Consider the following 19,335-nt stretch of genomic DNA (forward strand, 5'->3'; position numbering starts at 1 on the left):
CAGGATGCAAAAGAGGCAGGAAGCACGCAATTTCGACAGAGGAGGTCAAAGGCGACTCTTCTAGACCAATTCCAATCATTTCCAGCGATTTTTATTTTTTTCATTTTTGGCCAAATTTACAAAGGCTATAGCCTTCCCATTTTTAGCAAAAATGGGTGGGTCCGGATTTCGACGGAAAAGTAGTCGAACCGACAGGGGTGAACCAGAGAACCACAAAACTACCTTTGGTTCCGCCAGAAACCACCCCTGTCCACAGAAACTTGAGTTTTAAGGGGTGGTCTTTTGAATCTGGCGCGCGAGCCGGTCCGAGAAAAACACGCGTAACTCACTTAAAATGGCCCGGCGGCGTGAAATTTCGACGGAGATATTGAAAGAGGATGCTGTCGGACCAATCCCAACCATTTCCAGCGATTTTTATTTTTTTCATTTTTGGCAAAATATACAAAGGCTTATAGCCTTTGTGTTTTTAGCGAAAATTGATGGGTCCGGATTTCGACGGAAAAGTAGTCGAATCGACAGGGGTGAACCAGGGGACCACAAAACTACTTTTGGTTCCGCCAGAAACCACCCCTGTCCAGAGAAACTTGAGTTTTAAGGGGTGGTCTTTTGAATCTGGCGGGTAGCGTACGATGGGCTGCCTACCTCGTAGGCGAACCGGTCCAAGAAAAACAGGCGCAACTCACTTGAAATGGACCGGCGGTATGAAATTTCGACTGAGAGATTGAAAAAGGGTGCTGCCTGACCAATCCCTACCATTTACAGCGATTTTATTCTTTTTCGTTTTGGGCCAAATTTTCAAAGGTTATATTCCTTCCTGTTTTTTTTTTTTTTTTTTTTTTTAGCGAAAATTGATGGGTCCGGATTTCGACGGAAAAGTAGTCGAATAGACGGGGGGGGACCACGGACCAGGGGACCGCCAAACTATTATTGTTTCCGTCAGAACCACTCCTGTTCACAGAAACTTGCGTTTTAAGAGGTGGCCTTTTGAATCGGGACAGCGTAAAATGGGCTGCCTACCTAGCAGGCGCGCGAACCCACCTACGAAAAACAGGCGTAATTCACTCGAAATGGCCCGGCGGCGTGAAATTTCGACGGAGAGATTGAAAGAGGGTGCAGTCAGACCAGTCCCAACCATTTCTATCGGTTTTCAATTTTTTCATTTTTGGCAAAATTTGTTGTTATAGCGAATATTGATGTCTCCCGATTTCGACGGAGTTGGATCCGAATCCACAGGCGTGAACGAGGGGTTCATAAAACTACCTTCGGATCCTTCAGAAACCACCCCTGTCTACAGAAAGTTTAGTCTTCAGAGTTGGTCTCTAGAAACATTATGCGGATTATTGCCTATACCCTAAGGCGCAATACCTAAAGTCTCTGCTGTAGTGGGTCGGCACCATAAAATTTAGACAGCAAGCGAAAGGGGAGTCTGCCCGACCAATTCCAGCTATTTTCCAAATTATTACGATTTTTAAAAGACATTTTTAACAATAACAAATATCAAGCCTGGATTTTGATGGGAAAGGATTGAAATTGTCAGGGAAGAACCAAGGTACCACCCTTAAGGAAGCTTCACATAGAATCTGTACAGAGACAAATTGGAAAAGCGTATGGTTACTTTGTCATGCCAACTCACCTATTTCTTTCAGGTAAAATGACTCCACAGACTTCTTTGCTCATATCCAGAACATTGCTGGACCATGTTCCTGCAATCATATTAAACGGTACTTTAAGAGCTATTTTTTGAATGCATGTCTTAATTTAATACTCAACAATCATCAACTATTAATTACATATAATTTACTTAATCAACACACTTTTAAATGCCACTCGCCCAATACTCTAAATGACCACATGATCTTACAGATAACTAATTTGGCACTGGACTCAAGTATTAGTGTACGTAATATATCCCTCTGAACATACTGTAGGCTGTGCACATCTCCCAGCCTCTCAGATACCTTTTTTCACAATTATTAGGACAGTAGTGGACAGCTGCAAATTAGCTGCAACGCACATTGATTGATTGTTTAAGGGATTACACTAATAGCTAGAACCCTGCCAAGTTGACTGGAAAAGCCCCCTACCAGGAGTAATAACTTTTGCATGTACCCATTTAACACCTTTTCAACAAAGCTTACAGAGTGAGTATATTTTACAGAACGGGCATCATTTACTCTGCCTCGAAAAATAACTATAACCACTTGTGAGTGTAAAAATTGTAAAAATGGAGTCACTGGAGAACACTAACCTCCTACAACAACCGGAACAGAACATTTAAATATTCCGGAAGCACTATTCCTTGCGATTAATTTCAAGTGGCGCTGTCTACCCAAAATTTCTGATTAAAATCCTATGGAAAATTTGCGTCGGCATTATTCGGTATTGAGCAGCAGGAGACACAGATTTTCACTGTTTATTTACGTTTCTACGAATGACCGCTGAACGCGACGTTGATTGTAGGGGGGCGGGGGGGGGTGGGGTGGGGGGGGGGGGGGGGGGGGGGAGGGATAGGAACCCCCAAAAGTTTTGATGTTGATGTTCGCCATTTTCGCTTTGCGGATTGTTTTGTCGGCACTTGGTTCAGTCCTCACTAGTGAGTGAGGCCATATGGCAGTGCGGAAAAATAAGACCTGTGAAACTGGCTCCGAAAACAGCATCCTATGACCTCAGCGGTAGGGTTCGGTTTTTGTCCGGGTGGGTGAAGAGGGGCGTGAGCTGAGCATGTACGACGCCGAGCGGACTTACATTAGTTGCTGATTCACGCTGCGCACTTCTGTAGTTAGACTGTACCGCGTGCCCGAGTGCTCGGCTCGTAAGGCGCGGGCAAGCCCGCCTGCACTCGTGCGTGCGGTACAGTATACCTACAGAAGTGCGCGGCGTGAATCAGCCACCTGGTACAGTAGCTACAAACAGGGACGTGGAGCCGGCCGGTTGCCTCCCGCCCCCGCCACCCCTTCAGCTTCCCCCTCGCCCTCCGCGCCTGCTCGCCAGTGGGTAGGCAACCCATCGAGCGGCCGCGTGTTCTCCCGAACAGCCGGTACACAACTTTGTCGCTACAAACAGGGACGGTGGCCCCCGACCCGTGCGCACTGCGTTGGGAACGCCGGTGCAAGTTGTGGCTGAGGGCGCCTCCATGGAGGGTGGGCAATCAGTACACAAGTTACCTATTAGGTTTTTTCTTGGGGGGAGGGGGGGCATTGTGTTAGTTTAGATGCGTCCATGCCCTTTCGGCTGTCAGGGATTATGTGCAGAACAGGTTTCTTGCCTTCTTCTTCCACCCTGTGAAGGCTTCGGATTTCATATTATCCGAAAAAGGGATAGGCGGGTTGGATCAAGCTGACTTTGGCCGCCGGCATTGTGGCCACAAGTTTGTGGCCACAAATAGGGATGTACATGATCAAAGAAATGATATCCTAATCTTGGTAAGTGATTAAAACAAGGAGTGTCATATCTTTAAGGATTTCCATTTATTCCACAATCAACAATACATTCAGACCACTGTGGAAAGTAGACCCCAACAACATCCACTCCAATGTAAAAGACAAAACATTTCAAAACATTAACAATGTCGATAGTCCGAGGTTAGTGAGTGAAGCATATACAGAACGCGTACACACTCAGCAGCAGGTTTTACTGCCACCATACAGAATACAGTTGGAAATATAAAGGCGATTCATTCATTTATTAGGCTATATAAATTCATCGACTTTGTGATGTTTTGGAAGGGAAAGGCTACGGGGATAATGTTATATCGCTACTCTCAGTCAACAAATGGAATATTTACCAAAAACAATTTACTTATAAAATGTGATCCTTGGTTCCAGCTTGGTGTTCAGACAAATTCGGCAAGCAAGCCTAATTGGTTTTTACCAGTCACAAAAGAAGTCATGGATAAACACAATCTTCTGCAGGTTGAAAAAAAATGAGTTTTACATGTGGATAGCTTGCTCCCAACTGTCTGTTCATCTCAAGAGAGAAAGCCATAGAATCATTGATTGTGTGGCAGTTGCAGCAAATTAGAAACCATTTCTGAGAAGATGATTGCATTTCTTGACAAATGTTACTAAATACTATGGCAACAAAGGTCATATGCTGAGTCACATTATACACAAGTCCCATTGAATGCTAGCAATCTGATACAGATTGCAAATTAGGCTTATTCCAGCAGAGCTGTAAATCTTGTTATCTTCTTCCATATGGTGCCACAATCTTAGAATTTACATCAACCTACCTAACGCAAATTTCCTACAACCAATTTGCAATATGACTGAATTGAATTGAAGTTAGTTAAGATAAATATATTGGAGAATACAAGGGAAGCAGCAGATTTGCAATACCAAAGTCCTCATCAATATGTTGTGCATTAATTCACAATCCTGTTAGTTGAATGAATAATAAATGTGTGAATGGAGAAACACATACACAGATTTTACACATTGGGGAGGGGCTGATTTTCAGGCAGGACCAATGAAGTATAGTTCACAATATGTGGCCAAAGTGAGGTCACGCTGCAGCAAATACATTAAAATTCAAAGATTGTTCATTGCTAAAATGATCGCTCAATCCAACATATACATTTTTTTTTTTTTAAGGAAGCATGAGCTTGCAAGATTTGAAAAGTGCACAATTTAATAGGAGTTATACTTATGAACAATGATGGTATGATGATATGAAATTTAGAAACTTGACTTGGTGATGTGATGAAATTTAACAACTCAAAAATTTATGAATTATGACTCATCATATATAGATATTTGATGATAGCACCCTAGTGTATAAAAAACAAAATCAAGTCAGAATTTTCTAAATGAAATATTTCATTGTTTTGATGGTAAAGCGATTGATATGAAAAATAAATAATACTCATTTCTGTAAATGTAAAAATGGCACTCTAGAAAAAATGTGGATCTGTAAAAATTGAGTCAAATAAAAATGGCAATTAGTTAGGGTAGTAAGTAACAGCACACTTCAACAAGGTTGAGGTATTTAAGTCCATGTAAGAGGCAAAATACACAATGGTGAAGCTGAGTCGCTGTCCCTTAGCTTATTTTGACACTAACATGGACTCTTACTTCTTCCTTACTTTCTTTTTGGAAGACCGTGACCATGAAAAGTATGCAAAAAATTATCTTCATCATGCACACAAGAAATGCCATACAGTGACAACAAGACAGCAACCTAAGTCAGAGTAGAGAGCCAACCCGACTCTGATGTAGGCCCCTACTATTTAACCTCCCAGCCATGTACCAATCCTCACTGACCTTACAAATCTGGAGAGGAAACAAATTTAGATTGAGAGATGCACCTAACAAAAAAGTAGAGTTTATAAAACAGAAAAAACAAAGGCATAAAACATTAGACTAGAAAGTGTTTCTTTGGAGGGTTTTGAGTACAGAAAAGAAAATTGCAAGAGAAATCAAAATGTTTCGGTACTGCATATTCTATCTGCCAAATTACTAAAAATAAACAACAAGACGTCCTTGAACTTAGATTAATTTGATGATGAAAAATGTATCTTTTGGTTCCAGTCTCCTTATTCTAAATCTTCATGCCAAATGGATGTAAAGGAAAGCAAATATGGCACTAGACATCATGAGATAGATTTACATAGGCACTGGCTGGTAGATTCATCTCTTATAATATAAATCTTCTGAAAATATTCTAAGGAAAACAATGACGCACATTGATCTCAGTACGGCTACAAATAGTACATAAAGTCTGATCAAGTGACAAGTAAGCCTCTAACTTCAATAGCATCTTGTTGCATTAAATTTGATTATACACCAGCAATATGCCTTTGATACTTGACAAATCTGAGTACTTTCCAATGCGACAAGGTTCGAACCTCACAATCAACACACACCATCTGCTGGATTGAATAAGAAGTGCAATGTATTGTGAATGAATAGAGGTGAATCAAAGACCCTTTACATAATAATGATGAATGAAGAAAACTTCAACCACTTCAGTAGATTTCATGATTATTTAGAGGCATTAAATAAGTAGCATTTGAGAGAAAAAATTATTCATTAAATATTGACACCACAATACAAATACAAGCGTTTGTGATGTAGATGACTGTTGAAATGAAATATCATGTTACATACTCACAACCATTCATTTCACAAAAATAATAAACATGAAGGAAAAATTACAGTATAGCACGAAAATTAGAATACACTAATCAATAAAGACTGTCACTTAAAAACCTTAGCAATGAAAAAGAACACTCACACATGCTTCCAATCAAAGACAACACGCATGCAACCACAAACATACTCTAAGACATACACAAAGGCACACTTGCCACACTACTGTAATCACATTATTCTTCTCAAATATTCAAATACTGCTGAATGTTTCAAATACATAAATAAATAAACACCAACCTCAATATTTGTCTGATAGATACTTAACTCCACCTCCCATGGAAAATAGTCTGGCTTAAGATCTGATGGAATTTGAATGAAGTCTTCCACTTAACTTTCAACATGCCATCTACTTTTGTATGATATTAATTTGGAAGGAACAAGAACATACTGCAAACTTATTCCCTTCATGGCACTCTAATATGAGGTTATGAATATTCTTATGACTACTGCAAAAATCACAATTGTGTGTGTGTCAGTGTGTGGATGTGCAGTGGCGTATTTAAATACACAAAAAAGTTTCTTTCAAAACAGAAAGTACAACTTGTTTCAACACAAATGAATATTAAAAGCCTGCTACATGTAGAGAAAAGGACAGACAGCATAACAAATAAATATTGGCTGTTGCACTTCTTTGTGTTCCATTCATTCATTCATTACAATGTTTGAGAAAAACATAAAAAATAAAGATAAATAGATAGATAGACTGTCAGATATTTAAAAAGATATTAGTTAAAAATTACACATACCAGGCGGCACTTCCTTTTCTGATGTAAAATTGTTTTCCAGCACTAAGAACTGAAAGCTTAGAATTGAGATCACATGATTTCCAAATCAAAAGTGAGCAATCAAAGTGTACTACTTTAACTTTTAAGTGAATTCTATTTCAATGAAGTAAAACACAAAGAAGTGAACATCCAAGGTTTCGACTAGCATAGTTGAGAAATTTTTGCAGCAAAGTTCATGATACAAACAATAATTAGTGATCACACAAATATTTACCTACCTACAAATTGGGTTACAAGAGAGAGTATGGAGAATTCTGGACACTAACAATAGCAGGTCTTAACTGCTTATCACATTTATGTACTTTCTTGTATATGAATGGAGCTATTGGCAACAATAAACCAACCTAAAAAGTAAATGTGAATTAAACACATTTAATTTCTTCTGAAAAGTCAACAAATCTAAACTTTAATTGGTATAGGGGAGGGCTTAGGAATAGAGTGAGAATGAGGATGGCAGTTGAAGAACGGTATATTCCTATATCATGTCTAGGCCTGAAATCGGTTCTTGCCCGTCAGTAGACGTGCCTCATATATAGTATGAAGTGTACACTCACAATTACAATAAAAAGTTTACCAAAGAGCCTAAGCATTTTAAACTCCTCCTGCATATGAAATTTTTAGTGAAGTCATATCATTACGAGACTGAAATTAACAAACGCAGTAACAGACCTGCAAGCAATCTAGATCACAGAAGAACAACCATTTGTTGTACCACATTTACTTTTTAAACAAGTTAGTTTACAAAACGGCTTTTGTTTTCAAAAAGACATTGAATTACAAAACTGAAATGAAAACGTCACTAGGAGAATTTGAAAATGAGAAAGGAAAACATGTTTTGGATAAGAAAGTAAACATATGCAGTCCATGCAATACAATGAACATAGAGAACCTTTCTCTTAGTATTTCGTCTATTCCTGAAGTTTTGCAAGACATGATATTTTAGGGTCATTTAAAAAAAATACATAAACCATTCACCTATTTGATTGTTTCGAACAAAGCACTATCGATGATAGTGCACAGCAAGGACAGTAGTTTCACAGATCCAAAACAGTTGCATCATCCAAAGTAATAAAGTATTGCAGTAATTAAACATGATTGGTAGGGCTCTGGATTTGATCTGATACTGGTTAATTAAATATGTAATAAAGTGCATAAAAATTGAAAATGATAGTGAATACTGTAAAAATTATATACAATACAAACCAAGCAACAGTAAAACTGTACAGATTTAATTGTTGTAATTAATCAAAAGAACATGTTTCAAAGGAAGAGAAAACTCAATGTCATACTTTTAAAATTTAAATATAAAGGTAATTTTTCATAAAATAGCTACTTAATACACCGGAATAAACGTCCATCGGCAAAGAAATCAGTCAAACCAGATAAAATTGACTGCCCTTTTGTCTAATAATCAATTACATGGCATATATCCTCTAAGTTGAGTGGCAAATGCTTGGATTTATTTTCAAGCAATACCCAACAACTTCCTTGTAATACAGCAGGGCGAAATTGACTTTATCTTTGTTATAATAGAGAGAAGAGTTCCTTTGGTCAGCTGGACTCCCATATGAATGATATTTCGATTCAAATTGGGTAACATTAGTCAAAGTACATGTACTGCCACTAATCTCATTGGGCCTGAGGATCACATTGGAGAAGTCGAACGATTGATGGATCACTCTTGGCTCCTTCTATGAATTCATCTAGGGATAATTTACCATCCTTGTTTTTGTCCATTTGCCGGAATATTTTATCAGTACGCTTTTCAGGTGTTGATTCATCCTCTGGCATCTTCATGACAGATCCTACCATTTTATAGATAGCCTGCAAGTAAATGCAAAGTTTGGTTAGCTGCTACGTAGAGGGGCATTTAAAACTGATGTCATAATTACAGTATGGTACTAGGTATACCCACAGTAACAATTTCAAGCATTTCTTGACGGGAAATATAACCATTTCCATCAAGATCATACATGCTGAAAGCCCACTTCAACTTCTGTTCCAGCTTTCCCCGAGATGTTACTGATAGAGCACATAGAAACTCCCGGAAGTCAATTGTGCCATCTCCGTTGGCATCAAAAGTACGGAATACATGTTCAGCAAACTGTTGAAAAAAGGGATAATATAATTTTTATAAAAAATACAATAAAAGTTGCTGATTAATATGAGGGTGCATGACAAACCTTTGATGCATCTCCATATGGGAAAAAGTTGCCGTAAATTTTTTTGAATTCTTCCACACTAAGGTATCCACTCGGACAATCCTTTAGAAAACCCTTATACCACTCTTGAATTTCCGCATCTAAGAAAACAAAAGGAACAAAGCAATCATTATACATACTAAAAGATTACTCACTGTGTAAAACTTTAGAAAAGGCGCTGAATAGCTGACCTGAAAACTCTGTGTTTTGTCGGAGATCTTCTAAGACCTCTGGCTTTAGTTTACTGTTTTGTTTCCCCATGACAGGAAAGTGATTTGTTACTTATGGGTATCCAAGGGAATAGATGGAATTCCACCTGAAATTCAACCTGAAAGCAAAACAGCATAACATTATGACACAAGACACTCAAACATGACCTGAAATGCAAATATGTAAAATAAAGGCAATACCTCTTGTTTTAAATAAGATAGAAAGATATGTAAAGCACACATAAAAATGACAGAATTACCAGGTATTGCATTGAGTGATACTTAAATTTTATTGGATTAAGAGTTTTGGTTTCAGGTTTGGAAAATTACACAAATTTTTGAAAATCACAATGCTATTGATGTGTATGAGAGGATATGAGATATGACACTGAATGGGTCTGGGTACTATTTTCAACACACACCTTTAACATAGATTTAAACATGGATTCGGTAAAGTAGTATACCAAAAGAACTAAAGGAACTAAGAAACAAATCTCAAGAGGAAATAAGGTTCTAAAAGAATTATTGTATATAAGGTATGTACATGTATACTTATATATATTAACCGTATATACATGTAAACATAAATTGATCATACAAATAATATTCGTAATGTATTAAAATTGTAATTTTCTCATCAACAGATACAAAACACAAGTATATTTTGTAACTATTCACATAGATATTAACATTAAAACACATGGAATAAAGTGGGGACTGCAGATAAAGGTCTAAATGGTTATCACAAGTTGTGCAGCTTACAAGTAGAAAAATAGAAAAGTGCAGAAAAAGCAATGGTATTCGCTTTCTTCTTCTTTTTTTAACCCTTTTTATTTAGGAGAAATTTTGCATTTTGTGTCAACAGTAACTGCTGCGATTTCAATGCATCTCATCCCAAACTTCAACAATAGTTCCACATATACCAAAATTAAGCAAGAGAGTGGGTAATGCCCGAGAAGGTTGAGTAGCTTACATGAGTTCACTGCTTTTGCTTAGAATTTTGTGCAATCAACTGATTTAGTTGACCCCGGTTCACTTGACTATATTAGGCTTAGAGCTAGATAAGTGAAATGATTGAATAAAGATGACAGGAGGGCTTTCAACATAATAAAATATCACTACCCATTATTTTCATGAGCAGTACTAAAACAAAGCAAGGCAATGCAATGATATCAAAATGATGTTCACAGACCTCTGTAAATGAATTTACAACACCAGTCCTTTCAAACACTCATCAAAAGAATCTGGAGAAATGAGAGTTTCTTGCAAAACTGCTGTTAACGCAGAATCATGATATGCACAGATCTTATTTCTTCTTCAATTTCACCGTACAAACAATTATTATATAGCATTGTTAAAGATATGAAAAATCACAAAGAAGTTTTTACTACAGTAGAATGACAGCAGCAAATTTTTCAAACACGAATATTTAAAAATTCGAAATGAAGCAAAACGATCAGGTTAAGAGAAGAAATAAATGGGGAGAGCAAGATACTTGTATTAAACACAATTGTTCCCAAGTAGTGGGTGTTTTTTTTGTTTTTCTTTGAAAACTTCCATTCGAAATATTCAAAACCATTTTTCTTTGAGAAACAATTAATTCTTAGAATGGTTGGTATTGTTTGGTTCAGTTGATTGAATACTAAATTTGACTAGAAATAAAATTATGCAATTCACAAAATGGAATCATAACCATTGCACAGTAATGATCCATATCTTCTTGAATTTAGTAACAGTCATGATAACAAGAGAAAAATTCCCTATTACCATGGTTTAAGCTGACCCACTCACTTTCTTTTGGGTGCTTAGGCTATGAAAAGCTATTGAGCTATAACCAGTCATGGAATGGATACTGGATGAGGACAATAACCTTACTATAGCAAGACACACTCATGACATTAACATTGAGAAATGTTTTTCTTGTTTTAAACTGTAAAATGGAAGTTATAAAGCAGAAAATATTTACACCAAGATCGAACAACAATTATGAAAAAATTCTGAGTTATTATAGCAATGATAAATAGGACACTCATGTTTAGCACACGAGCTGGCCAAGGGACCTAACAGCAGGCACTCACAGTTTCAATTTCTCGTTTCCATGTTTTCTTTTTAAAGCAGTCCCTGAGATTCTGAGAGGAAAACAAATATGGTGTATGCTTATCGTCCAGACTGGATTTATGACTTAGGTAAATGTTTAGATCTTTTAAACTTGACAAAAAAGTATCAGAAAAGTCAAAGTAGTGTTGGTGGTTGCACCTTGTGAGTGGTTGCACTCTAATACAGTAACACACAGACTACTTACTAATCGAGCATGTACCTACTTATTCCATCAGAAAATAGGCCTATACAAAGTATTTATTGTCCATTCGATTGGACAAGTACCATGCTCTGTGTGAGGCAACCTGGCCCAAGTACAAGCCAGGTAAGGACTAATGAGCATTCACCATGCGCGCCTGCCAAATCGCCCGTTTCTTGGACTAACTCAACCAGACAGACAGACATTAAGATATTCAAAGAAATACAAATGTTTCACCATAAGACATAGTATTCTTTGTAACTGACATTTTGTCCAGAAACACTGATTACTGTTAAAATTATAGAGTAGAGGAAGAGAGGATATTCTGTATGTACAATACAAAACAAAGGCTTTACTAACTCAAGAATACATTTCCATCAACTAGAAGACACATAAAAGGTGGTCAGAAACATGAAAATTTAAAATGCAAGATTTCACTTATTGGGAAAAGCTAAACTGATTACAATTTATGTTCTTTATGGACTGTACAATACTTAGACACTAAATTCAGAAGTCAGACAGGAAGAGATAGTGGAAACAGGTAGAGGAAGCATACAGTTTCTTTAGTACTCTGAAAGAACTAAAAAAATTAGAGGGGAGTATGTTGCAAAGGAATGAGAAGAAAATAGAAATGATTGTGCTTTCTACATTACTTATTAAGTTTGTGCCCTAACAAAGATTTAAGGACCTTAATGTAAAGAAATTCCCTTTCAAAAGATTTATAGAAATTTTTTACATGACCTGCTGTGTTTAAAGAATGTATGTTGCCTAAAGAACCGAAAGTCAAGTTGTAATAGTTTTCATGGATGTCAATGGAAGTCAATTAGTACATCAGATAAAGCCATATAATACAGAGATTAAATGCTGTTCTAAATGCTTTCGTTTTTAAATTCAATGAAAACACTTTGAAATAAAATATGTGGAAGATGCAATAAGGAATAATAAATGTACTGAGTAAAAGTGGATTTGCATTTTTTTGTTGGGTGTTATTGGAGCAACCAGGGTAAACACTTACATTCCGAACTGAAGCATTATGGGCAGATTAAGAGAATAGGTGACTAATCCCTACCTGAGTGTACAACAAAATCCTAAAACAGTTCTTTTTTCATTCTAGATTCAAATATTTATGTAAAAAAATGAAAAGGCAAGCCTCAGTGTTTCAGTGCGGATATAAGGGTACCTTATCAGACTTATAGAATGTGCGATTTCATCGCTTGTGAAACTTTCAAGCTAATATACATATAACATCACATCATATGTCACTCGAATTGTCATATACACAGGATACAAAGGATATTCCTTTGTCAAGTTGTCTAGCCAATTAAGAAAAGCATTCTCTTTGTCGGAGGAAAATGCTGATGTGATGATATTATTTTACATATTGACACTCAGAGAATTAGGAAAACAAGAAGAGGATTGAGACACTGATGTACAATCCTGAAGTACGGTTGTGTGTTTAGTACAGTTTGTAATCAAAACAATGATAGCCAATTCTAGAACATAAAACTCAAAGTCCATACAAACAATTGTGAGTCCTTAAGTAATCCCCATCGATATTGCAATGCAGGGCAACTACAAATTACATGTGTAGGTAAAAAGAAGGGTATACTGAGGAAGAGGAAGGAGTGAATCTGGGAAAGCATAGAGGCTGTTCCTGATGCTGAGAAAAGAAAGAGGAAGACTGGAGAAGACTGATGCAGTGAAACCCTTGCTCATAAAACCCGCACATCAGAAACAATTGTTAGTAGAAATCAGTCCTTTTTGAAGCATATCAACGCAAACTCACATGAGGTGTTATGCATGCAGACCTTTTAGTACTATAGTTCCATACATATTGTGCTGGTCAAAAGACTATAATGTATGTCTAAATTAGACTGCTAAGACCATAAACAGGAGGAAGAAAAAAGGTAAGTGCCTTACTCTACCATAATAATAAGTAGGTAACCACAATCATTCTCACATAATGAAGTTCAATTTAGTTTCAATAGTTGCCCTTGTTTCATTAATGACATAGAAAGGGGGCTGAGTAGTGTAAACAAATGCAGCTGATGGAAGACAAAATTAGTACTTAGACCAAAAACAAAGTGCTTCTCAAAGAACCACTCCTTCCGCTCTCTTAACAGGGCGTAGAAAAAATTCTCAGTAAAGTATGTCAAAAATGCATGAGTTGAGAGAGAAGAGTGGAAAGTATGCTGCTTTGGACTCCTTCAAGTTTGTGCTTTTCATCCCGCAATCCGTGGAGCACTGAGCACTAACCCAACAATCAATCAGAAGGGGGAAAAAAACGTTTCATTTCAAGGAGCAGGTAGTGCGCCATTAATACAGGGTGGAATACGGACACCTTTTTTGTAGTTATAAGGTGCCACATGAAGGCGGATGGGCGGTAGGCGGATTGTCTTCTCGTTCGGAGCCCGAAGGCGCCATGGTTAGTGACGGTAGACATCCCTGCCCGCCCGTACGCCTGCACGCGGTGGGACAGTATAACTACAAGGGGTCCGTCCGTGGGCCACCCTTCGTGCTACGAAGCTTCTGGCTGTCATTGTACGCATAAGTCTTAAACCTCACTGGAGACTAGTCTCACATCAGTGAATGTGTCACCAAATGCATATCCAAAAAATATTAAAAGAGTGAAAGGGGTCAAGATTTCCTTTTAACCGAAGACTCGTCATGGACAGTATTATTGGCCTGATTTCAGTTTTTGATTAAACTTCACCTCAGAAATGTGCACTTAAAAAAAATAACAAAGAACAAACATTACCTGTTATTGAAATATACTATTAACATGCACTCATAGCTGGTTATAAAAGGGGTAATTAAAATAAAATTTCGGCGACTTCATAATTTGGCAAGGAAAAATTATTAAATAAAAAAAAAGGCTAGTTCAAACCTAAGCTTAAAATCTGGCCACAAGAAGAAACTGAAGCTAAAATTTGGTCAAATCAATTGACACATGATGTCCCAGAAAAATTCCAGGTGTGCCGCATTAGTTTTACTTCTTTGCTATTGGTGTCCAGCAACAAAATATGGGTAGATTAACACGTTAATGTGGGGTTGTCACTATATAGATGGTTCATGTGGCCAACACTTTACCAGTGGTCACTACAGCAGCGACCGACTGGAGGCGAAGGTCTCACTCAACGTGTTGATAAACTTCCAAATAAACTTTTTTCAATAACAATAATAATGATTCAAAAAACCACCCGTAAAACTGATATTCGAGACATACTTTTTACAAAAATTTAAGCTGTCTCCCGAGTCAAACAAAATTGTGCGTAGTCTGATACCGACTCTCATCATTATTGACATGCAGCAAGATGCTCTTCTCCTCCGACGCGAATGCCAATGTAACCAGGCCTCTTAAGTTATGGGAACACACTCCTGCCATCTTCTCGGATCAGGCAAACTCGGATCGGTGAAGTCAATCGTACCGTTCGGTTCCGTCTGAGGTTCGAGCCTCGACCCTTAAAGCAGTAGTAGATGAGTCATTTGGTGCGTTAGCTGGAGGAGTTTGGGCCGATCCCGCAGACGAGCGGGAACAGAATTGGCCTCTTTCAGGTGGAATGTTTTCTCTTTGTACAAACATTCTCATCACAACAAACACAACGCACGCGCCCACGCACTCACACACACACATTCACACACACGACCGCATGTCTTGGAGCAGCCTAAGGCGCAAGCATCTTGGACAGCTCCTCATCCTGCAGGCAGCCTTTGAGGAACTCTTCCTGCGTCAGCTGTTGGTCGTTGTTCTCGTCCATCTTGGCGAAGATGTTCTTGGCGCGTTCCTCGGCTGAGTCAGCCGGCCGGTTAGACGAGCACGCGCCCAACATGTCGTAGATGGCCTGCAACACACAAAAAAGTGAAAATAAAGGGGCACACCAACACACGTCGCCGTTCGCAGACAAAGTACACACCTGCACGATCTTGGTCATTTCGTGGATGTCGATGACACCGTTGCCGTCCACGTCGTACATCCTAAAGGCCCACTTGAGCTTCTCCTCGGGCGTCCCAGACGAAGTCACGTCGATGGCCAGCAAGAACTCCTAGAATCACACCAAGCAAAGAGCCCGGGTCAAGTAGAGTCAGCAACTGATGCGAATCATTTGAATAATCCATGCCTGGCAAAGAGAAAATGAGTGCAACGGCAGAGCAGGGTAGCGGGGGAATACTAATTGCGCACTAAACCATGACACCCTCCGTTCCTCCGTTGAAATACGGCATTGGTGGGGTCAGCTTCAACCGAGCGCCTGCGAGCCGAGGGTAGGCCGGCCGCCCAGCACGGCTGCACCACAGTCGCCCCGGTGGCCCACCCGCCAGGCGCGCACCAGCCGCCTGCGAGCAGAGGGTAGGCCGGCCGCCCAGCACGGCTGCACCACAGCCGCCCCGGTGGCCCGCCCGCCAGGCGCCCACAGTGCAGGGCCCAGGTCAGAGCGACCACAGGCATGTCATTAGGAAAAGAGTGCCCCCGCCATCGACCCAGAGGGAGGGAAGGGGGGGGGGGCACAGCAGTAGCCCATTTTCTTGAAGAACGCCCACAGTCCCGCCCCGCCCCGAGCCACCTCACCTCACGCCTCTCCACTCATATTCTAGATGATTATTAGACCCCCCCCCCCAAAAAAAAAGTAGCTACCCGCCTTTGTAAAGGCTGGCGGCGGCGTTGAGCACAGCGCCAGTTACGCCACCAAAAGTGAATAAATAAATGAAAGGAATGAATAATGAGTTTCATGGCGTTGAGTGGAGCGGAGATAACTTTACCTCCGCGGGGAAAGACCAGGGCCGGGGCGGGCCAGGGCCCCGCCAGGGCTGGGACCGAGCGGCAAAATAAAGATAAATAAGTAATCCCCTTACAGCGGCGGCCCGGCTGGGCTTGACTGGGCTCCTCCCTCCACTTCACGAGAAATAACGAGACGGGCGATATGCCGGCGCGAGTCGCGAGAAGAAAACCGTCATGACGGCAAAAAAAAGGAGGGTGAAATCGTGCAGACATTTCTTTGATATCCCTCCCAATTTTTATTTTTCCCATCATGCCAGAGCATTAAAACGTCCAAGACGGGAAGAAGCAGCGTCAAAAAAGTATTGAAGCACCGGGGTAAAGAGGGGAGGAGAGGGGAAGGGAGAGGGAGAGAGAGGGAGAGAGAGAACGGGGGTGCAGGGTGAGTGGTGGAATGAGGGAGACGGGGGCGGAAGGGAGAACGAGGTAGATAGAGATAAGGGGGGGGGGCAAGGGATGAGAAATCATTTCCCCGCTTGCCGTGCCGTGCCGTGGCAGGGGTCGGGGCTGGGCCGGAGGGCAACAGGCTGTGAGCTAGCGCTGCGCGGCGCTAGTCCCTTGGGTGTCCCTGGGGCTGAGGCGCGCTGAGGCGTCCCCTTTCGGTGGTCCCCTCCTCCTCCCCTCTAGCCCCAACCGCACTACAGCACAGCTGTGAGGTGGGTCGGGTAAACCCTTGGCCTGGCCTGGCAGGCCCTGCCCGGCCAGGGCCGGACTGGGAGGGTAAGGGCCCCGGGTGCCACGTCACATGCAGGGCCCCCAAACCAGAACTACCGCCCTCCCCCCCTGTTTCAAAAAAACTAAAAAGTCTTCGGAATATTCAGGTTTGCTGCGGCAGCAAACTCCAACGAGCGAAGCACGCGAGAATTTTTGACATCTTATAGCTTGACCGGTTTTTAGGGATTATGCGGGTATTATGCTACGTAGTAGACTCTTTTGACAACGTTGCGTTGCCACCCACCTGTAGACGTCTTTTGGTCTTCCGCTTAAATTTTGGAAGCATTACGGGAAACCGCCAAAGAAAAGTGCGAGCGAAGCGAGCAAGAATTTTTTTCGACATTTTATGACAAAACGAGCGGTTTTGAGCAAAATTCCTGGACATTTCCGCCAAGGCCCCTGGCCCCGGGCGGGGCCCCGACAAGAACCCGGGTTGTAGGGGCCCCCGATGGCGCGGGGCCCCGGATGCTAGCGCGACCTAGCACCCCTGGCCAGTCCGGGCCTGTGCCCGGCCCTTCCTTCGTTCGTTCGTACCGTTCTCGCCACGACGGCAAACACCCAGGGCGAGAAAAAGAGGAGAGGAGAGAGAGAGAGAGAGAGAGAGAGAGAGAGAGAGAGAGAGAGAGAGAGAGAGAGAGAGAGAGAGAGAGACGGAGAGGGACAGACAGAGAGGGAAAAATATTATGGCCACAAGGGAGGGTTTAAATGTACGGGAGAGGAGGCGAGAAGGGGGCGGACCCGGAGAAGCCGGAGCAGGAGGGCCGGGCCGTGGCGCCGGGGCGCTCGCTTCCGCCGGAAGGACGCTATGGGTGTTGAGGTGAATGCACCACGAGGCGAGCCAGGCCCACCGGCACTGCCGCACCGCTAGGGACTCAAGAGCACGCAAACAGGGGAAAACTTTTTTTCCACCCCGAGTTTTCCTCGTTCCTCATTCGAAGGCCGCGCAACCAACCGAAGGAAGCGCGTGTCGCGAGAGTTCATTTCAACGGTCCAACAAAGTTTCGACCATGACATATTATTTTTGCTTTAATTTTCACAAACCAAGGGCAAAATGCAGCAGGTGTCTAACTTACACCGCGCACTTTCGTAGTTATACTGTACCGCATAAACGGGTGCGGGCGGGGGTTGTCTACTCGCACGGAGCCACATACAAGGAGCCGCAGAGGCGAGGATAGGCAACCCATCTGCACGCGTGCATGCGGTTCAGTATAACTGCTACGAAAGTGCGCAGCGTGTGAGTCAGACACCTTGGTATATTTGTCTTGTAGCTCCAGTGTGGCGCGACAGCCTCAAGATAATTTGTCAGCCTTCGCAATCGCGAAAAAAAATCCTTCCTTGCATGTGAGAACAATAATTATGTTTGTAATTATTGCGAATACAGTTTTGGTTTGTAAAGCTTGCGAAAGCTGCAAATTTCTTCGCATTTAAAAACTATACACAACAGCTTCGAAACATTTTTGCCGTGCTGTGCTCAGAGTGTTGCCCGCGTTCTAGACATTCGGCAGCAGGGAGGTCTCATTTTCCTTTCTGACGTGCCGCCCTGCACAACACAAACTCGACCGTCAGAGCAGAGCAAAAGGCTCCGTTTTGTCTGCGTTTTCTTGTCAGTGTTGTGTGGCTCGTGCGTTGTGGGGCGTTGGTGGGATGTGGTGGGGCGTTGGAGGGGTGCGGCGGGGCGCTGCTCGGGGCGTGCGGGGTGCGGCGGCCTGCTTGCTTTCCCCGTCGTGTGTTAATTTTGCACGAGGGTTCTTGACCCGGTCGCCCGTGGGGCACGCCTTGTGTGTGTGTGCGAAATCCTCCCCTTTCCCCTCTTTTACCCGAGCGGGGGGAAGGGAAGGGACCGGCCCTGGAGCTGGCGAGGAGGAGAGCGGGCGAAACACAAAGAAGTGGCGAGGGAATAAGGAAAAGGAAACGCACACAAACACGGGCGCGTGGCGGGCGTACTAGTCGTGAGGGCCGGCAGGCCCGCTTGCTTGCTTACTAGGGCCGCAGCAGAGCAAGGCCTGAGCAGCTCGTTGCCGGGAGGGTCGGACGACGGTACATTCGATTTCTTATTCCGTTCCAGCCGTCGCCCGTCCCCGGGTGCACTGCAAGGCCCGGAGGCGGGGGGACAGGACACCCGCCGGGGCGGGGCGAGCATGGGGAAAAGGTTTGTAGTGAAATGGACAACGAGCTAAGCCCAGCAGGCCGGGGTCGTCCCTAGCAAA

The 19,335-nt window shown here is 41.8% G+C and overlaps 2 protein-coding genes across 2 annotated transcripts in view; both read right to left on the reverse strand.

The window, feature by feature from the left end:
• Nucleotides 1-3,445: 3,445 nt before the first annotated feature.
• LOC113204237 (neurocalcin homolog) overlaps nucleotides 3,446-19,335 on the reverse strand; it is a 116,933-nt gene continuing 101,043 nt past the window's right edge. The window contains exons 2-5 of the mRNA XM_052270635.1: nucleotides 9,330-9,466; nucleotides 9,121-9,239; nucleotides 8,853-9,041; nucleotides 3,446-8,761 (exon numbers count right to left, since the gene is read on the reverse strand). Coding sequence (XP_052126595.1) covers nucleotides 8,567-8,761; nucleotides 8,853-9,041; nucleotides 9,121-9,239; nucleotides 9,330-9,399 — 573 coding nt within the window. The 5' untranslated portion in view covers nucleotides 9,400-9,466 and the 3' untranslated portion in view covers nucleotides 3,446-8,566. The remainder of the gene's footprint in view (nucleotides 8,762-8,852; nucleotides 9,042-9,120; nucleotides 9,240-9,329; nucleotides 9,467-19,335) is intronic.
• Nucleotides 9,614-19,335, reverse strand: part of LOC113204201 (neuronal calcium sensor 2) — a gene marked incomplete in the record, with an annotated part of 110,553 nt that continues 100,831 nt past the window's right edge. Inside the window, 2 exon segments of the mRNA XM_052270636.1 lie at nucleotides 9,614-15,485; nucleotides 15,558-15,686. Coding sequence (XP_052126596.1) covers nucleotides 15,309-15,485; nucleotides 15,558-15,686 — 306 coding nt within the window.

Source organism: Frankliniella occidentalis, unplaced genomic scaffold (assembly GCF_000697945.3).
Source record: "Frankliniella occidentalis isolate FOCC.00 unplaced genomic scaffold, Focc_3.1 Scaffold131, whole genome shotgun sequence".
In the NCBI taxonomy this organism is placed as follows: domain Eukaryota; kingdom Metazoa; phylum Arthropoda; class Insecta; order Thysanoptera; family Thripidae; genus Frankliniella; species Frankliniella occidentalis.